The sequence below is a fragment of the Hylobates moloch genome, unplaced genomic scaffold, assembly GCF_009828535.3.
Source record: "Hylobates moloch isolate HMO894 unplaced genomic scaffold, HMol_V3 SCAFFOLD_10, whole genome shotgun sequence".
In the NCBI taxonomy this organism is placed as follows: Eukaryota; Metazoa; Chordata; class Mammalia; order Primates; family Hylobatidae; genus Hylobates; species Hylobates moloch.
Window position 1 is genome coordinate 3,419,129 of NW_026652285.1, and position 27,106 is coordinate 3,446,234.

The following is a 27,106-nucleotide window of genomic DNA, read 5'->3' on the forward strand; positions in this document are numbered from 1 at the left end:
TATACTTATGATTAGTTTTATTATAAAGGATACAAATCAGCTCCACAAGCCAAGGAAGACACAGGGAAAGGTCTGGAAGAGTCTCGAACACAGTGCTCCCATGCCCCCTCTTTGTGGAATTAGGGCACACTGCCCTGCCAGCATAGCCACAGCTTCACCAACCAGGAAGCTATGCTGAGCTTTAGTGTCCAGAGATTTTATTAGGGTTTCATGATGTACTGATTAAAGCACTGGCCAGATGATTAAACTCGGCCTCCAGTCCCCCGCCCCATAGGTCAGGCTGACTCAAAAAGCCTCAACCCTCTAATCACACGGTCAGTCTTTCTGGTGACCAGGCCCAGCTCTGAGTCATCCCACCTTTTAGCATAAGCTCAGGTGCGATCCCATGGCCTCACAAATAACAAAGACACTCCTATTACCCTGGAAACGTCAAGGACTGAAAGTCTCCCTCCCAGGAAGCGGGGACAAAGGCCAGTCCAATTCTTTTTTTTTTTTCTTTTTTTTTTTTTTTTTGAGACAGAGTCTTTCTCTGTCCCCCAGGCTGGAGTGCAGTGGCACGATCTCGGCTCACCACAACCTCCACCTCCTGGGTTCACGCCATTCTCCTGCCTCAGCCTCCCGAGTAGCTGGGGCTACAGGCACCTGCCACCACGCCCGGCTAATTTTTTGTATTTTTAGTAGAGACGGGGTTTCACCGTGTTAACCAGGATGGTCTCGATTTCCTGACCTCGTGATCTGCCCCCCTCGGCCTCCCAAAGTGCTGGGATTACAGGCTTCAGCCACCGCGCCCGGCCAGGCCAGTCCAATTCTTTAGACAACCTCCAATCCACACCTCCTGGAACTCCTACCCCAATTGAAACAAGGATAACATCCACTGAACACGGAGGGCCCATTGCTGGCCTGAACTATTTTTGTTTCTTTTTTTTTTTTAAAGCTTTTTATTATAGACATTTTCAAACATATACAACAGTAAAATGAATAATATAATGAACCCTCACACCTCCATCCCTAGTAACTGATTATCTGTGTGTGGCTTACTCTTTGATCCATACTCCCCCGCTTTCCCCTAGCCCCCACAGTTAGACTGTCCCGCAGCAAAGCCCAGACAGACATCCTATCTATCGGTCTGAGAATTCCTTATCAAAAGCTTCCCGAAGAGGAACTCTATCTAGGGCAGGACTAAGTGTGCTGGCTATAGGTCTGCAGAAATCTCAACCCTTGGGAGCCCCTGGGTGGGGCCTGGGCAGGTCCCTGGGCAGTAGCCATCTGTAGTGGGTGGCTCATCTGTTGACAACAGTATGACGAACAAATAGCATTTTCTACCTGCACTACAATGCAGAAGAACGCCAAGCACCGCTTTATTGCATTCAAAGCTTCTAAGGCACGTCAGCCAGCCCCGGCCTTATCTACAGCTGTGATTATCTCCTTAAAGAGTTAACTCTAAAAAAATATTAAGCTCAAGAAATAACAGTTCAAACACTCCTAATTAAAATCAATAGTGAGAGGCAGAATATGGTAAAAGATAACATATTAGTATTATTGATCGCAGATCGATTTCAGAGTACTTAAAACAGGAATAATCAGCTACCACATCTTGAAAAATACAAAGACTTGATCCTAACCTTTTATTTATCATGCCACACTGACTGAGACAGTCCCCAGTACCTGGGTCTAGGATAGTTATTTTATGTTTGCGTTTCTGGGAATTTCCGATACTTCCCAGTGTATCAGTGTTCCCCTCACACATGCTAGCAGGCATCTCCTAATGGAACAGCAAGAGTGGTGAACAGAGTGATCCTCTACTTTCTCATCATATTCCGCAAAATGAGAAGTCAGATGGACACAAAGGTTCCTCCAACTCTAGGACTCCAGGGTTGTATGGCGGCCCTGCAAAGCTAGGTTATGTAAGGTCTTACCATTGCAAACAGAATGGTTCAAGACAGCAAGGATGCACTCCTCAATTTACAACTCCAAAGCACCTTGCACAGAACTTGGCTTTGGTTACCTACTTGACTCTCTTTTAAACAGAGAGTCTCATGCTTCCCTATCCTGAGCTGCACGTTGGTCAGGGAAGTGGTCTCACTGTTGCCCTCATTTCTGCAGAAGAGAGCCCGAGCAGGAGCCATGGATTTATCTCTGGCAGTCTACCTCCAAGCCCAGCTGTTTCCCAAGTATTAATTGGTTTCAGACAAGGCTTTCGTTTCAGGAAATCAATGAAGATGCTTTTGATAATCTTCAAAAGCAGAGAAGAATCACCAAATAACTTTTCTTCCAAGTAGTAAAGGAAGAAAACTTCTAAGGACCACATATCACCTGTTGCAGGGATGTCTTTCCTACAAAGATTATTGCTCTCCTGAGGAACTGAAAATCCTTGTTAGGAGATGACACCGATCAGGTATGTACCTGCATGTCAGGTGTGTACCTGTCAGGAATATCAAGTGTTCTGAGCCTGCCTAGAGTGCCCTAGAGTTCCAGCACGAGGCCTGAGATGCATTACATTCTCAAATATCCATATGAAAAGGTCTGGGGTCTCGCTTCCCCAATGGTGACTTCTTTTCATATTATAAGAAGCCTGACGGGAGCTCTCCTCTAAGCAAAGCCCAGAGTTGGACTCATTTCACTGTAAGAGGCTAAATTCCTCATACATCCTGACATCAGGCTATAAGGAGCTTGGGGAAAATCCAGCAATCCATTCACTCCCGCCCCTTAGTGAACTGGGTTATTTTCACCGCACAGAAACACTGCAGGGAAAATAGCCACTTGTGTGACCCTCTTTAGCTCTTTCTGTCCCTCCCTGACCAACGTGAGCTTATATAATTGGCTCAAATGAGGAAGGCAGTAGAAGGGGCTAGGGCCAGCCCCAGGCTCTGATTCACGCAAAGGCCAGTGCTGGGTGTGCAGCCTGTGGCCAGGGATGCACAGGAATGTTCCTGCTCCCCATGAGGTTTGCTGAAAGACCCTTTTGGTGGTAGGTTGACACCCCAGCAAGTGGCCTAGTGTGGTCCCTGAGGCAGCTGCATAGCCTGTCTGCATGATAGCAGGCTTCAGGGATCCAGCTTAGCTGGTGGCTTGACTGTGCTAGCCTCAGTGGTACCTGCACTGTCATTCCATACGTCACAATCCAGGGGAGAGAGGCTATCACCGAGGAGAGCTGTCAGTAGAAGGCAGGACACTCTAACACGAGCAAACCCACCAGGCTTCTGTTGACCCAGGGCAGCGTCCCCCTCGCCTGGCAGAGTTCCTTGCCCCACAGCCAAGGCTATGGGAAGCAAGGCCTCCAGCAAAGCTCATGGCTGCCACCAAAGCATCTCTGCCAAGATGCTTCTTATGATACTTAGGAAGGATTTCCACCCAAACTGGATCAGGGTCACCGTGACCTTGCATCACAAATACAACACAGGCTCATTCCAGTCATGGTTTGAAGCCTTAGCTGAAAAGTTTCCTGTTTGAAAACCATCAATGGAGGGGCGATGAGTGTGCAGGGTAGGAAGGGAATGCACTATTTTCCAGTGGAGGAAGAGGGCATGCCTCTGTTCTGGGTAGAGACTGCTGTGGGTGTTTCCTCAAGCACAGATAATAACCAGGAGATCAAGCCCCAACATGCGGGTAATGGAGGTTATGTAATATTGAAATTCGGTGACTTTGGAATTTTAAAAACATCTATAGTGAGTAATCAAAACACCAAGATCTGAAGGCTACCCCAGAGAGCAAAGGGGCAGCCTTCAGATCCAAGTGGCCCAAGACAGAACCTACAGTAGCTATGGATTTTCTCTAAGAGGAATCAGGCACTCATGACTTCACTCCCCAGAGCTCTACCCAGCTGCCCAGCAGCCTGGAGATTTCCAGAACAATGGGGAGTAGGTCACCCTGCCCTGATAGGCACCAGGGGGTGGAAATACCTCCTCACCCACAACACAATCACTCTCACCCCTTTCCTGGCTAAATCCCAAGTCCCACCCTCCCGCCAGCTCCGCTCCCACGCTCCCAATCCTTGGGACCTCTTGGGGAATTATCCAAGGAGAGTTCTGCCTGCTGTATTTTCACTAGGGTCTTGGGACTTCTGCAGGCAGTCAGCCCAAGTGTCTACAGCCTGCCTACTTGGGGGAGCAGATGGAGAGTGTGGCACCAGCAGAAAATACCCAGAAAGCCGGGTACAAAGCCTCAGTAAACTCCACCTTGAACTTATACATCAGGTGGACCTTGTCGGCAACAGCGAAGAAGATGACAAAGCCGTGGTCACAGTTGAGAAGCACGCCTACCCGCGTGGCCTTGGTGGAGGGCAGGGTTTTCTCCACGTTATTGTGCCAGGCAGAGATCTTGGTGTTGAACCACTCCACGCACCAGGAGGCGCTGTTGCGGCCGAGCCTGCTCTCTGGGCCCTGCCGGTTCATGCTGCCGTAGCAGATGCCTACCCCACAGAAGTTGTTCTTCTGCAGCTCTACCTCCCAGTAGTGGATCCCCTTCTTGTAGCAGTGCAGGCCCAGCACCTGAGAGCAGTATGTGAACCTCTGGGGATGCGGCCGGTAGTTCTGAGGCATCTCGGCCACAGAAGCTACTGTATAGCACTCTGACAGAGCCACTTTATTGTGGGCGGTGTTGTAGTCCAGGATGACTTTAACGTAATCTGAGAAAACATCACCCCAAGGAATTAATTACAAGGGGCCCAAAGTGCTCTTTTAGACCTTTGCCCAAGTGGTACTATTTATTCACTAGTTTTATCCATCCATGCACCCATCTACCCACTGGTCCATCCATCCACTCATCTATCCGTCTGTCTGTCTATTCATCCATCTATCTGTCTATCCATGTATCCATCAATCCATCCATGTATCCATCCATCCATCTATCCATCTACCCGTGTATCCATATACCCATCTATCTACCTATCTATCCATTCTTCCATTCATCTATCTATCCACTTATCTATCCATCCTTCTGCCTTTCCATTTATCCATTCATTCATTCATTAATCTATCCACTCACCTATCCATCTGTCCATTTATCCATCCACCCATCTATCCACCCATCCATTATTCATCAGCTCATCTATCCATCCATTCATCCATCCATTCTGTCCAGCCAGCCAGCCATCTATCATCTATCAGTCATCCATATGTCTGTCCATTCATCCATCCAAAACCATTTACCAGGCACCTGACTGACACCAGATTCTGGCACAAGATGCACAACCACGAACCAGAGAGACAAGGTGCCTGGCCTCATGGAGTTCACACTCCAACGAGCAAGGCGAGTCCATCAGTAACAACACCATGAGACTCACACTCTGCCGAAAGGGTAGGCACACACTGTAGGGACACAGAGACAAGGCAACTGATGCTACAGTTGGGGAACATTTCACTGGCAGGCTGGAACTGGAGCCAAGTAACAGAAGATGAGAACTAGACAGAGGAGAACAGAGAGAGAAAAGCTGTTCCAGACAGAGGGAACAGTGAGGGTGAAGCCACGGAGTGCCAAGAGGGTTGGCATGTGCCGGGATCGGGGAAGCTGGGTGGCTGGGAACACAGATGCAGCAGGAGAAGGGAAACATGTTGGGGCTAGAAACGGAAGGGCTCAGGAGTCTAGACTTTAACTGGTGCACAGCAGGAAGCCATGCGAGGTCTGTAAGCACAGACATGGCCTGACTATATTCTTGGTGTGACACTAGCATGCCCTCCCCACCCTTCCTGCCATTCACAAGCAGTTCCAGGACATCTGAGGATTAAGCTCCCCTTAGTGTCGTCCCCATACTCAATCTCCTCTGCCTCTGCCCTCACAAGCGATCCTGGACCATGGGAGACAGCTTACGGGGCAGCAAGGCAGACAGGGACAAACCCTAGCTTGGGAACTTGGGAACCAAGAGACTTGGGCTTTCACTCTAGTCTCTTTTGTCCCTACTCACTTGCTTGGTGGCTCGGGGCATGACACTTTTCACTGGAGCCCGAGTTTCCCCCCAGACAAAATGAATAAGCTGGGGGTGGAAAGGCCCTAAGTTGATAGAACTTTACTTTCCCTGTTTATGCGGCTGCCACAGAGTGCACAGCAGCTCCTGAAACACGTGGCTCAGCACCGCCGCTGGCAGCTTGGGCAAGTTAGTTGCAGCTCAGGGCTGGTCTGGGCCTCTCATGGGGGGCAGGGACACTGGAGGGCTACAAGAAGGCCAGCCCTGAGAAAGCAAGGGACCCACAGATCCCCACCAAGCCTGCTGCAGCTGCTTATGATAAAGGAAGGGCTGTATTTTTCAGTGATTGGCTTTGGCCACCACATGGAAGTGGGTACCACTGGCAGGTGCTGCCTGGAGTGTTGCACGTGGGTGCAGAGGAAACAAGAAGACGGAAAGTGGGAGGGCCCTAGGCCTGGCCTTGACAACAGAACTCCACCCACTTCCAGGTTAGACGAGCTTGCAAAGGAGGGGGGGGTGGAAACCCAGGGGAGTATAGCGGCTCAAGCGGCAAGGGGAGAGAGTGTCAGAAGGAGGAGGAATGCCACTGACAGATGAAGCTAAATAAAAGCTGAAAGGCGTCCCTTGGATTTTGTGACACGGAGGACACTGAAGACCTCGGAGCTGCCTGGGTCAAGAGCAGGACAGAGGTCAGAATGGCAGTGGCATGAGGATTAGACTTCAGGCTCCCACCTCGGGCCCACATTGCAACCCTGGGCAGCCAAACACCAAGATTCTGAATGAACCAGTCTGGGGGACAGCCTGGGCATCGGAGATTTTAAAAAGCTCCCCAGGATTCCAACACACAGCCACAGCTCAGAGCCACCACTGCAGAAAACCTGCAGAGCTGCTTTTCCTCAACTGTCCTCAAAAGGATCGTGGAGGAAATGAGCTAAACATACAGCTTTCCATGCTTGCCTGAGTCTGATCTTGTAGGACTAGAACAGGGCCCAGGAATTTGTTTTTTTGGGGTTTTTTGTTTGTGTTTGTTTGTTTTTTAAGACAGAGTCTCGCTCTGTTGCCCAGACTGAAGTGCAGTGGCACAATCTCAGCTCACTACAACCTCCACCTCCCAAGTTCAAGTGATTCTCGTGCCTCAGCCTCCCAAGTAGCTGGGATTATAGGCATGTGCCACCACGCCCGGCTGATTTTTTGTATTTTTAGTAGAGATGGGGTTTTGCCATGTTGGCCAGGCTGGTCTTGAACTCCTGACCTCAGGTGATCCACCCGCCTCGGGCTCCCAAAGTGCTGGGATTACAGGCATGAGCCACCGCACCCAGCTAGTAATTTGTATTTTTAACAAGCATTCAGGTGAAAGGGAGGCAGGAAACAGAGCTGCAGCTGAGACAGTTTTGCTGGGTTTGTTTTTGTGATTTGGAGAGATGTAAACATGCTACAGATAGGCAAGCCTAGGTAGAGACGCTGAGGGTGAACAGATGGGAATGGAAAGGCCTAAGAGAGAGCAGAAGATTCCAGAGAGCATGTGGGGAGCAGACTCCAGAGCCCAGCGCCAGGCATAGTCTTGGGAAAGGTGCCAGGAGGCGAGGAAGGGAGCATGGTAGATGCAGATGCGATGACAATAACAGAGCAGGCGGAGCCCCTTTTACAGTGTCTGTCTTTTCCATCAAGCAGAAGGTGGGCAGGACAGGGAGAAGGCTGGAGCTATGGCCAGTGGGAAGTCTTGGGAATGGTGGCTCTGGAGAGCGGTGGGGAGGAGACAGGAGATGCAGGGCAGGCGTGCCGGCAACGGGACGCCCGGTGAAGGCTGGTGACCACAATTGCCCTGCCTTCTCTGCAGGGGACATGCAGGTGCCGACCCACAAAGAAAGGTGAGCTCAATTGGGCCAGACTAGATGGCAAAAGGGAGACACAAAGGACCGATTGTGAAATCTGAGCTGGTTAGGAAAAGTAAAGAAAGGCACTGATGACTGGGAGAAAATAAGGCAGCAACAAAGTAGAGGACAAGTGAAGGGAAGTGGCTGATATAGCCGGCCAGCTGGCCTCACAGAGAGCTGCACAGAGCGGCGCAGGAGAGACAGAACCAGCAGAACTGCACACCAGCCCCGAAGCGACTCACATTCCAGGAGCTCGGGTCTGGACTTGGCCAGGAAGGTCTCCAGCACCTTGGCCTTGAGAGATGCTGAGTTCGGATGCGAGCTGGTGGCTTTGGCTGCAGCTGGGAGAGGAAACAGAGCGATTTGCAGAACAAACTCAGAGTGGACACCCCAAAGCCCCTTGCCCACGATAACTTACCCTCCGAGCCAGCTTGTTTCAAATCCACTGACTGTTCCGGGGGTCCAAATGTGGGAAGCTTGCTGAGTGAGGCAGGGACAGGGGCTGGGGATAAGGAAAGGGAAACATGATACAGAGCAACGGATGGCCTCTACTCCCTTCCACACTGATTAAGAGCTGCTTCTACAAACACACGCCTGAACAGCAGGGCAACACAGGGGACAACAGGCAAGGCTAAAGTCACCTTCTTCATCTCATTTATGCTTGTCCTCCCCTCCAGCCTCAGGCCTGCTGCCATTACAGAATGGAATCATATAGAACCCATCACAGAACCCTGATGAGAGAGGTCGACTCTTACTACCAGCATTTAGTTCTGTGCTCGGGCAGTCTTAAGAAACGAACAGTTGCAGAAATGCATAACTTACGAGGTTTCCTGGATTTCTTTTCCTCTTCTGCAAAAGAAAGTTTTCAGAATTAAGATCTTTTAAGGCACAACACAATGCCATTTTCAAAATAGTAACATTCATGTGCACGAATTTGACCCAGACAAATAAAAGGATGTTTTAATTTGAAAAACAGGAGTCAGCAGGCAAAATGAATTTACGGTGATAGAAACCAGCACGAGCGGTCGTGGGGGCAGGGACTGACTAATAAGGAGCACGAAGGAATTTTCTGGAGAAAGGGAAATTCTTTATCTTGATTTGGACAATGGTAACACATGTATGCATTTGTCAAAATAGATCTAACTGCACATTTAAGATGTACTGCAGGGAAAAAAGAGATTTACTGCAGGTAAATTATATATTTCCATAAAGGAAAAAACATAAATAAAAACCAAATAGAAAATCAGAAAAAAAAAAAAAAAAAAAAGCTTGCCAAGGGCTGGGCGCACGGTGGCTCATGCCTGGAATCCCAGCACTTTGGGAGGCCGAGGCGCAGGAATCACTTGAGTTCAAGCGTTAGAAAGTAGCATGGGCAACATGGGGAAACCCCATCTCTACAAAAAAAAAAAAAAAAAAATACTAGCCAGGCCTAGTGGCACGCACCTGTAGTCTCAGCTACTTGAGAGCTGAGGCAGGAGAATTGCTTGAGCCCAGGAGGATGAGGCTGCAGTGAGCTGTGTTCTCGCTACTGCACTCCAGCCTCGGCAACAAAATGAGACCCTATCTCAAAAAAAAAAAAAAAAAAAAAAAAAAAAATGCTTGCCAAGTCTTTTAAAAATATCTGGAGTGTCTACCTACAGGAACTGAGTTTGGCTAAAATAGTCGTTCTCAAAGTCTGGTGCCCAACCAGCTGCAGTGGCATCACCGGAGGACCCCTAAGAAATGCCAATTATTGGTCAGGCACTGTTTACTCCTCTAATCCCAGCGATTTGGGAGGCTGAGGCAGGAGAATTGCTTGAGGCCAAGAGTTCAAGATCAGCCTGGACAACATATCAATATCCTGTCTCTACACACATACATACAAAAATTGTTTTAATTAGCCTGGCTTGGTGGCACATACCTATAGTCCTAACTACTCAAGAGGCTAAGGCAGGAGGATCACTTGAGCCCAGGAGTTCGAGGCTGCAATGAGTTCTGTTCGCACCATTGCACTCCAGCCTAGGCAAAAGAGCGAGACTCTGTCTCGTAAAAAATAGTAAATGCAAATTCTTGGGCCCCAAGCCAGAGCCACTGAATCATAAAGGCTGGGGGTGAGACCCAGCAATCTGTGGTATACAAGCCCTCCAGGTGAGTCCAAAGTCCACTCAAGTGGGCTAGAAGATCCCAGCTTCCTTCTTTGCCACCTTCCACAACACTGGAACAAAAAGGGGCATTTTTGAAATCATATCCCTGCCCACCTGCAGGACACCTGACATTACAGATAAGCCCCGCTCTCTCCTATTACCCTCTACCTCCCCCAGACCTCCGTCACACCACAAAGCCCCCTTGCTACTGCTTCTCCTACTTTGAAGTCACATCACTCACAGTCGCTCACTCTGTCCCATTTCCTCCCCTTCTGCCACTTTCCCACCCACTCCCTGTGGACCAGCATCTTGGGGGGCCCAGGCTGTGACATCAGTCTAGGGCACAGGCACCTCCCTCATCACCTACCCTTAGACATCTCTCTGCACTGGGACTAGTCCATCCCCCCTCCCCTATTTCCTCATTTCAGCCTAGAGGAGCCTCGATTCATTCCCAAACTTTATTCTCCAGGGTGTCATTCTGCTGTGACAGGAGGACCTCACCTCACCGGGGAATACACCTACCTGCTGGCTGGCATCCCCACCTCATTCATACCGAGAAAGGAGCTTTCAGAGGAAGGTGACTGGGGAAGGATACAGGTCAACAGTACTTTTCCACTTGCTCTTTCACTTCCCTTTTCACACAAAGTACCCTTCGAGGTTTTCCAGCCCAGCTAAGGGCTCCCTCCTCCATCTGCACCAGGCATCCCAGCCCTGACTCTGTTCTATTCGGGCACCGATACCACACACTGCCTGCTACAGGTGACCTGAGCACTAAGCACAAGCAACAACAACAACAAAGAGCAAGCCCTGGTTCTCCCATCCCCCCAACACCAGCAGTGTGCAGCCAGCCCTCCTGAGTTCACATCGACTTTTCAGGGAAGCAATGACAGCTAACATTTCAGTGGTATATGGACATGTCAGCGATATATGAACATGTCAGCGGTATATGGACATGTCAGCGGTATATGGACATCTCAGTGGTATATGGACATCTCAGTGGTATATGGACATCTCAGTGGTATATGGACATCTCAGTGGTATATGGCTCATAAAGAGCTCTCACAATCAGTGTCCCCTCATCACTCAGAATCATCCTGTGGCCTCGATATTGCTATTTTCCACATTTGCAGAACAGGACCACTCTTCTCCTCAACCCCCATGTCAATGGCAGGTGCCTGCCCAATGAGGGGGATAGTACCCCTAGGAGGGCAAAAATGGATCAGGGGGAGTAAAAAAGATTAATCTTTTTATGTGTAAAAGCACAGAACATAAACAGTTATGCAGTAGATGGGTGGTATTAAAATTTCATGGGTTGTAATTAGGAAAAAAAAATTTCTCAAATGGTTCTGGGGATGAAGCAGGAGGAGGGTAATAGTGAGAAACCAAAAAAAAAAAGGTTGAGAAACATGGTAATAGCAGAAGCCCATTACAACCCAGAGGCTGAACACTGTTGAGATGCCAAGGAGGTTTAGCCTCCACCCTTCCCGGACCGCCATCAGTCTCCTCACCCAAGGCTCTGCCCAAGGACTTGGGTATAGCAAATATTTCTCAAAACAAGCCAGCCTCAGGCATCTTGCTGTTCCAGGCAGCCCAAACATGCAATGCTGATGGACAGGGGAGCTTCTGCTACAGCCCCCCATGGTGGGGACTGCTGCCAACTTCTTTCCCACTGAGGTCCAGGCCCCACAGTGACTCAGGATGGGCCGGAAGTGACTTGGCCAGAGCTCGGGGAGGCTACAGCCATGCTGTTGCCATGGAGACAAGGGTGGTGCTACTTACTGGAGACCTTCTTCACAGGGCGTGTGGATTTGTGTGTGGACGCTGGGTCATGCTCTCCAGGGTCACCTGTGTCAGAGAAGAAGGGCTCAGTGTGTGCGGCTCCTCTCACTGACCCTAGCAGCCAGCTTTGCCATGGGTCGGTGGGCAGGCAGAGGGTTCACACAGACGGCCATTTCCTCCGACCTTCCCCATCCCATCGTTTACAAGAGCTACAAACAAGGTGATCTAAGAACCAGTTTGGTGTGTTCCCTCTTTTCTCTGACTTAAAATGTAGCGAGGGTCAAGTCTTTTTTCCACCAGCACCCAGCTTTGTGGCCTCTGAGACTTCTCTGAGCTTTGGTTTCTTCGAGCACACAACGGGGATGACTTCACCTTGCTCATGGCTGATGTGACTCCTGAATGAGATCAAGGTCATGTAGCGGAGGCTGGGTCACTGTTCTTTCTCTCCCCTCCTCCCACACACCAGCCACCTACAGCTTTGCGCCCACGCAGCACTTCCACAATGGGGCTGCCCCGCCACCCATTTCAGAAGCCCTTCTGCAAGGACACTCGGCAGGCCAAGCTGAGATTCAAGCCCAATCCTGGATTACACAACAGAGATTTACTATGGGCCAGGCTCTGTGCTAGGCACTAGGGAAATAGAAATCTGACAGGCCAGGCACAGTGGCTCAAGCCTGTAATCCCAATGATTTGGGAGGCCAAGGCAGAAGGATCACTTGAAGCCAGGAGTTCCAGATCAGTCTGGACAACTTAGCGAGACCCTGACTCTACAAAAAAAATGTTTTAGGCTGGGCCCGGTGGCTCATGCCTGTAATCCCGGCACTCTGGGAGGCTGAGGCAGGCAAATTACTTGAGGTCGAGAGTTCGAGACCAGCCTGACCAAAATAGTGAAACCATGTCTCCATCAAAAATACAAAAATTAGCCAGGTGTGGTGGCACATGCCTGTAACCCCAGCTACTCGGGAGGCTGAGGCAGGAGAAATGCTTGAACCTGGGTGGCAGAGGTTGCAGTGAGCCGAGATTGGGCCATTGCACTCCAGCCTGGGTGACAGAGTGAGACTCTGTCTCAAAAAAAAAAAAAAAAAAAAATTTTTTTTAATTAGCCGGGCATGATGGTGTGTATCTACAGTCCTAGCTAGTCGGAGACTGAGGCAGGAGGATCGCTTAAGCCCAGGACTTTGAGGTTACAGTGAACCATAATCATGCCATTGCATTCCAGCCTGGGCAACAGAGCAAGATCCTGAATAAATAAATAAATAAGCCACAACCCCTGACCTCGTAGAGATCACAACCTAATGAGGGAGATCTACGGGGATCCTGAGGAAGAGTGCGACACTACCCATGCAAGAGTCCCAAGAGGATGATAAGGACCCTGGGCCCAGTCTGAGGAGTGGGAGCAGCGGCAGGGGAGGCTGGCTATAAATGTAAAGTTTTGGTGATCTTCGAAGGGTGAGAGGAGTTAATTAGTGAAGACGGTGGAGTTCAAGCCTTCTGGAGAGTGGGGAAGAGCAAACCCAAAGGCCCTGTCGCAGGAAGTTGTGCATATTTGAGGAACTGAATGCAGAGAGATGCACCAGAGGAGGGTGGGGGGCACCTTGGGGCTGAAGAGAGACCAACAGGGCTTGACCTGGCATCTAGACCAGGTTCAAGGGTTTGGTCTACATCAGGCAGTAATGGGAAGCCTAGTGAGACGGCAAAGCAGAACAGGTCCCAGGACACGAGCTCTGTATCATGAAAATCCCTCTCTGGCTGCAGCGGCAGATGCAGAGGGTTTAGGAAGCTGCCACCGTCATGGGACGACAGCTGATGGCAATGCAGAACAGGCAGGCAGTGCTAGGATCGGCAGACTGAGTCAGGAGATTGAAAGAAGTGAAATTGGGCAATGGATTGGATATGGGGTGATGAAAAGGGGGTGTCAAAGAGGAATTCTAGATTTCTGCCCCAAACGAGCCATTCCCCCACCAAACACAATAACAAGCCCTAGCCCATTCAAAACCCATCCAAGTTGGCCTCAAGATCACAGGCCAAAAGAGCCTATCTGTCCAGAAAGTCCAAGCATTAACATCAAGTCCCCAAAAATGCTTTAGGAAAGATCCTAAAATGTCAGGATAAAGCAGACTCCCCACTGGCCTCCAGACAGAGGGCAGATGTTTCAGGAGCCCTGAAACTCAGGCCCCAGTGCTCAGGATCACGCCCCAATCTCCCATCCCAAAACATTGAGGGGACCCATCGGGTTGCAGGGCTCCACAGGGGGCAGCATAGGGGGCTGCTAAGGTCACCTGAGCTGGGGGTGGACTCCTGGAGCTGCCCGATGCACTGCTTCAGCTCATTTTTGAGGTCTATGGTGCTCTGGTGGATGCCTTTTATCAGCTTGTGGTTCAGTTCCACCTCGGGGATGTAGACTGGCTTTGTTGAGATTCCTCGCAGTTTTGATGCTTTCTGGAACATGCCAGGGGGTTAGTGCAGGCAGCTCTGGTGAAACGGGGACCTGGACTCAGTCCTCACCAACCCCAGGAGGCTCTCCCCTATGCCCATGAGTGCTAAGTCCAATTGGCCTTCTCAAATTACAGGCCAGAGGTCACCAGGAGTTTAAATGACACTTGAAGACAGTAATCTGGAGCTGGAAGGGACCTCAGAGGTCACTTATCTTACAGATGGGGAAACTGAGGTCTAGACATGGCAGGAACTCCGCCAGCTAGGGGTACAGACACAGCTGGGACGGAGATCTTCCGATCCCCCAGGACAATGTTCTTTCCACTTTTCCAGCTGGGGGTGGAAAAGCACAGGAAACTCACGACCACCCCAATCCTAGGGGAACGGCTCTAATCACACATTCTGGTAACAGACAGGGACATCTCAAGGGATGTGGATTCCAGCTAGGGAATATCTTATCAGAAGGGAGGGTCTTCCTGGAAGTCCCAAACTTTGAGAAAAATAGGGTTGTACAGTATCAAGAAGCCTAGATGTGCACTCAGATCCTTTGAGAGCTCGGGGCAGCTGCTCCAACAGACAGGAATGAACACTTGGGACAAAACTTAACACCATCCAGACTAGGCACGCGTCAGGCCCCAGTGCACAGAGAGAAGGTTCCCACCTGATCTGAACAAGGAATCTGGGCCTTTCAGGTATAGCTGCAGGTCACTCAATCAATGGGGCACACCACTATATGCCAAGCACTCTGCTATGTGCTGGTCAGATTGGCAGGAGGATGAATGGGGGTAATAAGAGATGGGCTTACAGTCAAAACAGCCATGAAAAAATGCACGTCTGAAACAACATCACCCAATGCTACTGTAGAAGCAGTGTGGCATGCTTGGGAACACTGATACAGCAGGGCAATGGGATCCAAGGCCCTGGAAGGATACGACTCACTAGGCAAGAATGACGGGCATGGCATCCCACCCACACCCACTGTGTCTGGGGAACAGTGAGTGCACAGGGCATGAGCCAGGGATGGGTGATAAGAGATGAGGCTGCTGGCACAGGCACGGCCCAGTCACCCAGGACCCTGCAGGCCGTGCTAAGGGACATGAGGCCAGAAACAGCCGGGGGCCCATGCTTTAGAAAGATACTTTGATACAGTCTGGATGTTTGTTCCCTCCAAATCTCATGTTGGAATGTGATTCCCAATGTTGGAGGTGGGGCAGGGTGGGAGGTGTTTGGGTCATGGGGGTGGATCCCCCATCCATGGCTTGGTGCCCTCCCATGGTAACAGGTGAGTTCTTGCACAAACTGGTTGTTTAACGGAGGCTGGCACTTCCTCCTCTGTCTCTTGCTCCCTCTCTAACCCTGTGACATGCCTGCTTCCAGCTTCACCTTCTGCCATGAGTAAAAGCTTCCTTCCTCACCAAAGGCCTCACTAAAAGCCAAACAGATGCTGTTGCCATGCTTGTACAACCTGTAGAACTGTGAGCCAAATAAACCTCTTTTCTTTATAAATTACTCAGTCTGGTTGGGCGCAGTGGCTCACACCTGTAATCTCAGCACTTTGGGAGGCTGAGGCGGGTGGATCATCTGAGGTCAGGAGTTCGAGACCAGCCTGGCCAACATGGTGAAATCCTGTCTCTACTAAAAATACAAAATTAGCTGGGCATGGTAGCGTGTGCCTGTAATCCCAGCTACTCGGGAGGCTGAGGCAGGAGAATCGCTTGAACCTGGGGGCAGAGGGTTCAGTGAGCCAAGATCACACCACTGCACTCCAGCCTGAGCGACAAGAGCGAAACTCCATCTCAAAATAAATAAATGAAATAAATAAATAACTCAGTCTTAGGTACTCCTTTATAGCAATGCAAAAGGGACTACTAACACACACTTCCAGGAGCTGCTGGAGGAAGGATGGGAGGAAGAGGTGGAGTGTGTGTGGTAGGCAACATTCTAAGATGGCCCTCAAGCCCTCGACCCCGACTGATGTACATACCCTATACAATGCCCTCCCCTTGAGTATGGGAAGGATGGTGAATGAAATAGAATATCACTCCTGTGATTAGGTTATGTTATATGGCAAAGGGGGTGGAATATTGCAGGTGTAATTAGCATCTCAAATCAATTGATTTTGAGTTCATCAAAAGGGCAATTATCTGGGGTGGGCCTGACTTAACCAGGTAAAAGCCCGTAAAAGAGGGATTGCATCTTTCTAGAGGAGAAATTCTCATGCTGGCCTTGAAGAAGTCAGCTATCAATCTGAGAGACAGCCAGCAGGAAATTGCAGGGGGCCTCAGTCCTACAACCATAAGGAACTAAATTCTGCCAACAACCACATGAGTTTGGAAGACAACCCTGAGCTCCAAAGGAAACAGCCTGGCCATCCCTCACAGACTGTAGCCTGGTGAGACCCTATGCAGGCCACCCATAAAGCCATGTCCAGATTCCTGAGCCAGAGAAACTCTGAGAGAATAAATATGTGTTTTTTGAAGCCCCTACATTTGTGGTAAGTTATTTCCCAGCTCAGAAAACTAATACAGTGTGTGTCTCAGGGATGCTTCCAGTGACCTCTTCCAGTCCCCAGCTCCTTGAGGCCCCATCATCAACAGCATGACATCAGGCAAAAAAAAAAAAAACATTCAACAATGCCTAGTGGTGACCCACCTCCAAAAACTCGAACTCATCCCTCTTGGTCAGGCTCTGTTCAATCTCCTCCTTCAGGGTCTGGATCTCACTCTTCTTCTTGAGGAGAATCTGATAAATGGTGTCAAACTTGCTGTTGACCCTCTTCTCCTCTTCCTTTATCTTCCTTGTCGAGGTGGTCTCTGAGGCGTCCAAGAGAGCCTTCATTTCCGTGTATTCTTGTCGTAGCTGCTCCACCTTTCTGTTAGCAGTCATCTGAGAGGGCCAAGGTAAAAGGATGCTCGTCAAAGGGGCAAAAATGCTAAGGCTGCAGCCCCGAGCGTGGGTGAGATGTGGAGTTCCAGGAACTCTTATCTGTACTTTGTGGGAGAACAAATCACTGTGGGGAGCAACTTGGCAATATCTAATAAACTTGGAGGTGCTCATACGCTATGACTCAGCAACTCCAGTCCTAGGAATATATGCTACAAAAAATTGCAGCCACCTGCCCCTGAGACACGCATAAGAATGTTCACAGGCAGCATTGTCTGAAGTAGCAAAAACCTGGAATCAACCTGAACATCCATCAGAAGAAGACTTGATGCAAAGACTGGGAGGTATTCATAGGATGGAATATTAAACAGTTATGAAAATTAATAAACTGGAGCTATGCCTGGATAAAACTCCATGACAGAAAAACAACTTGCAGAAGAAGATCCACCATATGATGCTCTTTCAATAAAGCTTAGAAACAAACAGAATGGTTATACGCACAAAGAAATGCGTGCGAATGAATAAATAAATTTAGGAGAGTGGTTACTTCTGGAAGAGAGGAAGGGGGATAGAATAAAGGAGAAACAGATGGGAGGGGCTGCACTGATGATATTTTATTTCTTAAGCTAAAGATGGTTCATGGGCAATTCTTAAAAATAAAAGTCAGCAAGAGATCAAGACCATTCTGGCCAACATGGTGAAACCCTGTCTCTACTAAAAATACAAAAATTAGCTGATTGTGGCAGCATGTACCTGTAGTCCCAGCTACTCAGGAGGCTGAGGGAGAAGAATCACTTGAACCCAGGAGGCAGAGGTTGCAGTGAGCTGAGATGGTGCCACTGCACTCCAGCCTGGGAGACAGAGCGAGACTCTATCTCTAAAATAAAATAAAATAAAATAAAATAAAATAAAATAAAATAAAATAAAATAACGTAACGTAACATAACATATAAAATAAAATAAAATAAATAAAATAAAATAAAAAAGTAAAATAAAGTAAAATAAAATAAGTAAAGTAAAGTAAAATAAAATAAAATAAAACAAAACAAAACAAAACAAAAAGTCAGGATGCAGCTGTGGAAAATGTCTAGAGAATATCATGCTCTAGAAATGTACTTTCCAATAACATAGCCACTTGCTACATGTGGCTATTGAGCACTTGAAATGTGGCTAGTCCCAACTGAGACTTGCCATGAGTATAAAATACATACTGGCTTTCAAGGGTTTCACACCAAAAAAAAAGGAAGAGTAAAATATCTTAAAACTTTTAAATTGATATGTTGAAAGAATGATATTTAAGATATACCAAATTAAATAAACTGTAATATTAAAATTAATCTCAGTCAGGTGCAGTGATTCATGCTCATAATCCCAGCACCTTGGGAGACTGAGGCAGGAGGATCACTTGAGGCCAGGAGTTCAAGACCAGCCTGGGCAACACAGAGAGACTGTTTCTCTACAAAAATAAAAAAAAAATTAGATGGACTGTATTCCTGGATAGTGGGGGGGGGCGGTGAAGGGGGGTAGGCTGAGTCAGGATGATTACTTGAGCCCAGTTCAAAGCTGCAGTGAGCTATGATTGTTCCACTGCACTCCAGCCTGGGTGACAGAGTGAGACCTGTCTCTAAAAAAGATAGATAAATAAAATACAACAAATCTCATGTACTATTCAAATTAACTGAAAATGACATCTGCACTCCTACTGTATTTCTGCTGGACAGCACTGCTTTAGTAGCTGCAATTTTGTTTCACATCTTGGGTAGCCTCAATAGCTGCTATGGTTTGAATGTCTCCTCCAAAGCTCATGCTGAGATTTAATTGCCACTGAGGTGATTAGATCACAAGGGCTCTGCCCTCATGAATGGATTCATGTTCTTATCACAGGGGTTTGACCTCCTTTTTCCTGTCCCGCTCTCCTGCCTTCCATCCTTCCGCCATGGATGAGCCTCACCAGATGCCGGAAGCACGCTCTTGGACCTCTCAGCCTCTAGAACTTTGAGCCAAATAAACTTCTCTTCTTTGCAAATACACAGTCTGTGGTATTCCATTATAGCAGCACAAAATGGACTAAGACAATAGCTCGGAATCAAACATAATAAAGAGAAAAACACACAAGAAGGACAGTAGACTGGAAGAGAGGAATTCAAGTATTTCTTCGCCAATCTTTTTTTTTTTTTTTTTTTTTTTGAGACGAAGTTTTGCTCTTTTCACCCAGGTTGGAGTGCAATGACATGACCTCAGCTCACTGCAACCTCTGCCTCCCGGGTTCAAGTAATTCTCCTGCCTCAGCCTCCCAAGTAGCTGGAACTATAGGCATGCATCACCACGCCCGGCTAATTTTTTGTATTTTTAGTAGAGATGGGGTTTCACCATGTTGGCCAGGCTGGTCTTGAACTCCTGACCTCAGGTGATCCACCGGCCTCAGCCTCCCAAAGTGCTGGGATTACAGGCGTAAGCCATTGGGCCCAGCCTTCTTTGCCAATCTTTTACTGTGCAACTTCTAATGTGACTACAAGTGTCCCCCAGTGTTCATTTTCCCTTTTTTCCTTTTGGTAAGAGAACATCCCTGGAGTTTCATCTGGGTGTGTGGCTACTCATACTACATTTCCCAGCCTCCCCTGCAGCTAGACTAGGCGATGTGACAAAACTCCTTCCAGTGACCCATGCCCAGGAGTAATACGTGCAACACTGTGTCACTGGTGTAAAGGAAAATTGCTTTTTGTCCTCCACTTCCTCTTTGTCCCTTTTCTCACAGGCTAGAACAAAGATGTAATGGTAACCCAGCTTCAACCAAAGAGGTTGGGACAATACCTTGTGGAATAGTAGGGTAATAAGAAGGGAGAACCCTTAATCCCTGAATGATCACATGAACCCTTAGTCTGGGTTACTCGTGGGTGGGTTTGGACTGTCAGTTGGCAAAATAAACTTCCATCATGTTTAAGCCTCTGAATTTTGGTGTATCTTTGTTACAGCAGTATAGCCTGCTGTCTAACAAATACGGGTACTTTCACGTGCATTCTTTCGTTTGTCTCACAATCATCTTCACAAAGAACTTGTGATTCCATTGTGCAAATTGGGAAACGAAGGTTCAAAGATCTGTCAACATGACCAAAGTGACATAAACTAGTATGTGACAGAGCTGGTATTCTAACCTAGATCTCATCTAATTAAACCATAACTGCTGCAATAAAACTGGGTGCTGCAGCTCTGAAAAAGGGTAAAAATCTGATCGTTCCATTTAAAAGCAATTTAAACGTACTGAAAATCTGAAAAACCGGGGGAACAAAACCATTCCTAATTCACCACTCCAACACTTACAATATGATCCTTCTATAATATTCCCTTTCAGTTTCTTTCCATGCTCTCTGTAATGGGTTGAATGCTGGGCCCCCAAAAGACATGTCCATATACCAGAACCTGTGACTGTAATCTTACTTAGGAAAGAAGTCTTTGCAGATGCAATTAAAGATCTTGAGATTCGATCATCCTAGATTACCTAGGTGCTCCTTAAATCCAATGACAAGAGTTCTTATTGGAGATGGAAGACACTAAGGGATAAAGAGACCGGTGTGTGAAGACAGAGGCAGAGATCAGAGTGATACAGTCAAAAGCCAAGGAACGCCTGAGCCACCAGAAACTGTAAGAAGCAAGGAAGGGTTCTCCCCTAGAGACTTCGGGAGTGTGGCCAAGCCCACATCTAGATTTTGGACTTCAGGCCTCCAGAACTCTGCCAGAATACATTTCTGCTGTAAGCCACCAAGTTTGTGGCAATTTGTTACAGTGGCCCTATGAAACTAATATACTTCCTTTTTGTAAATAGATGCAACCCTAGGAGGTATATACTTTTGCTTCCTCTTTTTCTCCCACTTTATATCATAACGATTTTTCTGAATTACTACTTTTTAACCCTAATTTATAATGATTTCCCCCACAGTTGGGCTTATAGGTAATTTTTGGTTTGGGTTTGCAAAGGATCTCTCTCAGACACACAGCTGTCTGCACGCTTTGCAGGGCTGATGTTTCATCCTGACACTGTGAGTGCACCCAACACCAGCCTTGTCATGGTCAGAGCCACGCCTGTCCCGCCTGGAGGCCGAGGGAAGCCACAGGGCAGGGCTGGCCTTGGAGAGCCCTGCCACTCACCCGCACATCCTGCTGCCTGTTTCTCACATCATCCAGCGCTCTCGACGCCCCGTTGATCTGACCGTACATGACAGTTAGTTTGTGCCTCAGGGTGGCCTGCAGGGAAAACAAATGAGGTTGAGAATGCACCTCTTCAGCCCAGCCCCACCAGAAGCCATCCCTGGATCTACCCCACAGGATAGATTCCTTCCTCTCCCACTCCACCCAAGTCTTGCCACCCCAAGTTCTGTCATCCGAGTCTTGCCTGCTTGGAACTTTTTGAAGCATTCTAATCCTTACTACCTCCCTTCATCCTTTTCAGGGGACAGTACAGACCAAGGTTCCAGTCCCAACTCCCAGCTGTGCAACTGTGTCCTTCACCTCAGTTTTCTTGGACACAAAATAGATACAACTGTCCCCAGTTCACAGGGCTATTGGGAGGATTAATTAAAACAATGTAAGTACTCAGCCCAATGCCTGGATCTTAGGGAAAACATACTGAATGTCAGCTTATATTATTATGAGTTTTTCTCTAATTACCCATTTTGCAGCCAATGAAACTCAAGCAACGAGGACAGAAAGGTGGCCAAGCTCACACAGGAACAGAACGAGCTGGGACAGCTGCTTCGGTAATCGCAGGTGGGGCCACTCAGACCAATCCTCCCACTGCAAACAGCCAGGAAAGCAGTTCAAATAACGGGGAGATCCCAGCGGGGAGATCTGCTAAAAGATGCTGGAGAACCAATCAAGCAGAGGATTAAGAAGTTAAGGTCCAGGAGAAGGGAGAAAGGGGCCCAGAGATAAGCCTGATATCTAGGATGTTCTCTCCACAGGCATCTGCCAATCCCAGAACAAGGCTGCGAGCCTTTGTCAGCCTCACAGGGCAGGGAGACAGAAATCAGAGTCCAAGGCTCACTGCAGACTGGGACCACCAAGGGCTGGGAATAAGATCAATCAGCCAGCCAGGCGCAGTGGCTCATGCCTGTAATCCTAGCACTTTAGGAGGCCCAGGCAGGTGGATCATTCGTGCTCAGGAGTTCGAGACCAGCTTGGGCAACGTGGCAAAACCCTGTCTCTACTAAAAATACAAAAATTAGCCAGGCGTGGTGGTGCACACCTGTAGTCGCAGCTACTTAGGGGGCTGAGGCAGGAGGATCGCTTGAATCCGGGAGGTTGAGCCTGCAGTGAGCCAGGATGGCATCACTGCACTCCAGCCTGGGTGACAAAGTGAGACCGTGTCTCAAAAAAAAAACAAAAAAAAAAAGATGAAGCAGCTCACAGGGGCTGAAGCCCAGCTGCAAATCTGCTCAGTCCTAGCCACCTCCAGAAACAAAGGCAAACTGTATATGAAGGAAGCTAATATTCTCATCTGATTTCCATTAGTTTTCATAATCAATATCTGAGTCTCCTACCTCCCTGCTCAGATGAAATACTGGGGCACAGAAATGGGAAGGAAAATCACCACCACCGTAACAGCAGCAGCTAGTATTTATTATGCACCTACTGTATGCCAGGCACTGTTCTAGTGCTTTACCTGTATTAACTTACTTAGAGCTAAGAACAACACTGTGAGGTGGGAATTACCCAGCCTTTACAGACAAGGACACTGAGGCACAGAACAATTAAGTGACTTGCCCCAGCTACACTACTAGTAACTGGCACAGCTAAGATCCTGACATTAAAATCATAGACACATGCCCAAACTGAGCATGCTGGAGATTTCTAGAAGAAAACCATTTCCTTCCCGTAACTAGCAGGCTCAACACACCCTGGCCCTCTCTTCCACTTCCCAGACTCTTCAACTCCACCCAAGATATTCTGGGCGGAACCTGATCTTGAATCTGGAGTTGAACAACCCAGTGACAGTCACACGTAGGGGTTGGAGGCAGGGACCAAGGCCACACTAACTCAATCTGAAAAGCCCAAGCTGCTCATGATGTTTCAAACTTGACCTCTGTGACACTGCCCTTCGACCTGGCCTCTAACAGTGGCCAAGATAAGGTGTGGGCCAAAGACCAGGCCTACATACATCCAGCCTTGCTGGCCTCAGAGCAGGAAGAGACCTCAGAACACCCCAAGGCTGCCAACTACTTCACTTTCAAGAGCTGCGCATAGCACTACACCCTGAGCCCTATATTTTGAAAGATTTGATACACCATTAATCAAACACATGCGGCACTACCCTCATCATGAATGGTGCCCAGATGACTCCAGACCAAAGGAAAGTGACCCAAAAACTTTGGTAGCAGCAATAATCCCCTAATCAAAGGTAAAGGACTTTTTGAAATTCTGAGGATCCCTTCACAGACTGGAGACTTGGGTCTTCCACATGGGAGGCACCAGAGTCTCAAGTCCATCCACACCAGTGGCCAAGATAACCCAGCCCCTGAGGCTAAGGGCATTGCCCAGCTGAGACTGGCTCTGCCAACAGTGATGAGCAGCAGTAGCAGGGCTCAAAAAGCAGACCTGTTATAGGACTCAGCAAATCAGGACAGCGGGGGCAGGCGTTGGCAGAGGAAGGCCTGTTGTTAGGATTAAACAGCAGAGTTTAGGCCAGGCTCTTGGCTCACGCCTGTGATCCCAACACTTTGGGAGGCTGAGGTGGGAGGATCCCTTGAGGTTGGGAGTTCAAGACCAGCCTGGACAACATGGGAGATCCCATCTCTACAAAAAATGTTTTAAAATATTAGCTGGGTGTGGTGGCGCGTGCTTGTAATCCTAGCTACTGAGGAGGCTGAGGCAGGAGGATCACCTGAGTCCAGGGTTTAAGGTTATAGTGAGCTATGATCATGCCACTGTACTCCAGCCCGGGTGACAGAGTGAAAACCTGTCTCTAAAAGAAAAGATTAAAAAAATATATAAATGGGCCGGGCATGGTGGCTCACGCTTGTAATCCCAGCACTTTGGGAGGCCGAGGCGGGTGGATCACAAGGTCAGGAGTTCAAGACCAGCCTGGCCAATATGGCGAAACCCAGTCTCTACTAAAAATACAAAAATTAGCTGGGCATGGTGGCGCACGCCTGTAGTCCCAGCTGCTCGGGAGGTTGAGGCAGGAGAATCGCTTGAACTCGGGAGGCAGAGGTTGCAGTGAGCCGAGACCGCACCACTGCACTCCAGCCTGGTGACAGAGTAAGACTCCATCTCAAAAAAAAAAAAAAAAATCTGATTTTATACCCAGGCCCCATGGTAGCACACCTGTAGTTCCAGATACTCGGGAGGCTAAGATGGGAGAAGCATTGAGGCAGGAGTTCAAGACCAGCGTGAGCAACATAGTGAGATCCTGTCTTTACAAAAGAATTTTTTAAAACTTAGCCAGGTGTGGTGGCTCACATTTGTAGTACTACCTACCTACGCAGGAGGCTGAGGCAACAGGATCACCTGAGCCCAGGAGTTTGAGATTACAGTGAGCTATGATCACCCCACTGTACTCCAGCCTGGGTGACAGAGTAAGATCCTGTCTCTAAAAGAAGAAAAAAAAAAGCCAAGTTTATAGCCAGGCATGGTGGCACACCTGTAGTCCCAGCTACTCAGGAGGCTGAGATGGGAGGATCCCTTGAGGCTGGAAGTTCAAGAACAGCCTAGGCAACATAGCAAGACCCTGTCTCTAAAAGAAAAGAAAAAAAAAGCCAAGCTCATGTGCTACACAAAGCTGGATGCAGACCCCCAACTCTGACCTTGCCCAGGCTACTGTCTCCTTTGACAACACGAAGATGGGTCTTGTTCTCCCTGAAGGTGCTGTGAGAATGAAATGAAATCAGGCCATGCTTTGGATCTTAGGCTGATATAACAAAAGGTGGTTTGATTTCAGCCTCTGCTTTGAGTCCACAAGGGGAAGGTATGATACCCAAACCACCTAAAAACATTGCAGACCTGAAAGGCCCTTAGGAATCCACCTAGTTCCACAGCCTCACTATACTGGTGAGGACCCAGGTCCAGGGGCCAAACCCCATGCTCAAAGTCACACGGCCAGGACGGAGGACATTATGGTGCAAGAGTGTTGGCTCTCCCTGTGGCTCTGATCCAGTGATTACTGGGACGCTGCCCACCCTCCCTCTTAGGCCTCTAATAACAACCCTTCCTGATCACAGGAACTCTCCGGCCCACCAAAGGCTTTTGCTTACATGACCTCAAGCTTCCCGGACTGTTTGGTTCTCCCGACTCTAGGGACCTGGATACGAGGCTGGTCCACGGGGAGAAATGCAAACTATGAAATCGAACCAACCCGGGTCGCAGTGCCTGCGTGGCCATTTACTGCATTAGGTCAGGCTAAGTTCATTTCTCTGGACCTCAGTATCCTCAACAGTAAAATGAAACTAAATCCTATCCACCGCCTGGGTGCCACCAGGACTTCGTGAGGCAACAGAGGTAACCTCCAACGTTCATAGTTGACATTCAAAACCCTCTACTAAACACCACCAGATGGTGGGGCGCAGTGGCGCACGCCTTTAAGCCTAGCACTTTAGGAGGTCGAGGTGGGCAGATCGCTTGAGCTCCGGAATTCGAGACCAGCCTGGGCAACATGGAGAAACCTCATCTCTACAAAAAATTACCGAGCCTGTGGTCCCAGCTACTTGGGAGGCTGTGGTAGGAGGATCCCTTAAGCCCGGGAAGTCGAGGCTACAGTAAGCTGTGATTCTGCCACTGCCCTCCAGCTTGGGTGAGAGGGACGAGACCCTGTCTCAAAAAAATAAAAATAAACACCATCAGACAATGACAGGCTTATGGCAAGCAACCTAACCTGTCTTCATGGATGATGGGAAGGGACTATATAATCTCCCAGCCCCTTCCTACTCTGACATTGGAGATGCCCCGGCCTCGAATTCAGGGCCATCTCCCCAGGGCGTCCAGAGTGTGGCAGAGAGGCCCCCGGTGGCCCCTCTGCACCGCCCAGCAGGCCAGGCTGCCCTCTGTACCCTCCCGGGCCATTCCCTACCTCCAGGTCGGCGCTGGCCTGGCTCAGGGACGCGGGAGAGCAGGCCTTATGCTCCACCAGGCAGATGTGGCAGATGCACTCGCTGTGCTCGGGGCAGAAAAATTCCCGCAGCCGGTTGTGCTGGGAACATTTGCGGCGCAACAGGTCGCGAACGGGCGACTGCAGCGGGTGGTCCTGGAAGGCGGGGCTGTCGAAGTGCGGCTGCAGGTGCTCCTGACAGAAGGAGGCCATGCACACCAAGCACGTCTTCACGGCGGCCTCCTTCAGGCAGTGGTCGCAGGCCACCGGGGCACCTGGGCTGGGTGCAGAGGCGCGGGCGGGCGGCGTCCAGCCGTCGGCGGGTGTCTCCCGGGCCAGGTCGGCCTGGAGGAACTGCTCCACCACGTTGCACAGCACCGTGTTCTTGTGCAGCTGCGGTCGCGCCTGGTAGACGGCGCGGCACTGCGGGCACAGGTATGGCGCGCCCTGGACTGCCCACGTCTCGTTCAGGCAGGACCCGCAGAAGTTGTGGCCGCACGGAGTGGTGACCGGCTCCTTGAAGGGCTCCAGGCAGATGGAGCACGACAGCTCCTCGGCCAGGGGGCACAGCTCCGCCATGGCGCTCCCAGGGGTCGGGACGCGACTGCTGCACCCGCACTCCGAGGCGGCGGAGGAAACGGAACCTAGCCCGAGAGGGGCAGTCCCTGAAGCCGTCAGGAAGTCACGTGGGGCGCGGCGGGGGGCGGGCGGCGAGGACTGGGCGGGTCTCGCGAGATCCTCCCGGGAAGTCCTGCGGGCACCGCAGTCCCAGTCGCCCACGAGCTGGCGAAGGTCGGCCGCGCTTCGATCCCCGAGAGCTCCCGCGGGCTGGGCGCGGGACGCCGGGCTCGGCCTTAGCCCCCGGGATTTAGAGGCTTCTGGGGGCCGCTCTGCGGATGAGGAAGCTGACGCCTGAGTGCAGAACCCGGGACCCCCGGATTCAGAGCCCAGGTCCAGCCGCGCTTCCGCACAAACCTGCGCCCGGGGCAAGTCCCCTCCTTCCCAGCGCTCATCTGAGACCGGAGGTGTCCCCACCGTCCCC

The 27,106-nt window shown here is 49.6% G+C and overlaps 1 protein-coding gene across 1 annotated transcript; it reads right to left on the bottom strand.

The window, feature by feature from the left end:
- Nucleotides 1-26,724, bottom strand: TRIM25 (tripartite motif containing 25). Its single transcript, XM_058445350.1, has 9 exons — nt 26,047-26,724; nt 21,135-21,230; nt 16,761-16,994; nt 13,950-14,114; nt 11,676-11,736; nt 8,596-8,622; nt 8,192-8,275; nt 8,016-8,114; nt 1-4,624 (listed from the first exon to the last, which is right to left on the bottom strand). Exons 1-9 carry the CDS (start codon nt 26,641-26,643, stop codon nt 4,095-4,097), a joined length of 1,893 nt encoding a protein of 630 aa, XP_058301333.1. The 5' UTR covers nt 26,644-26,724; the 3' UTR covers nt 1-4,094.
- Between the last annotated feature and the right edge of the window lie 382 nt (nt 26,725-27,106).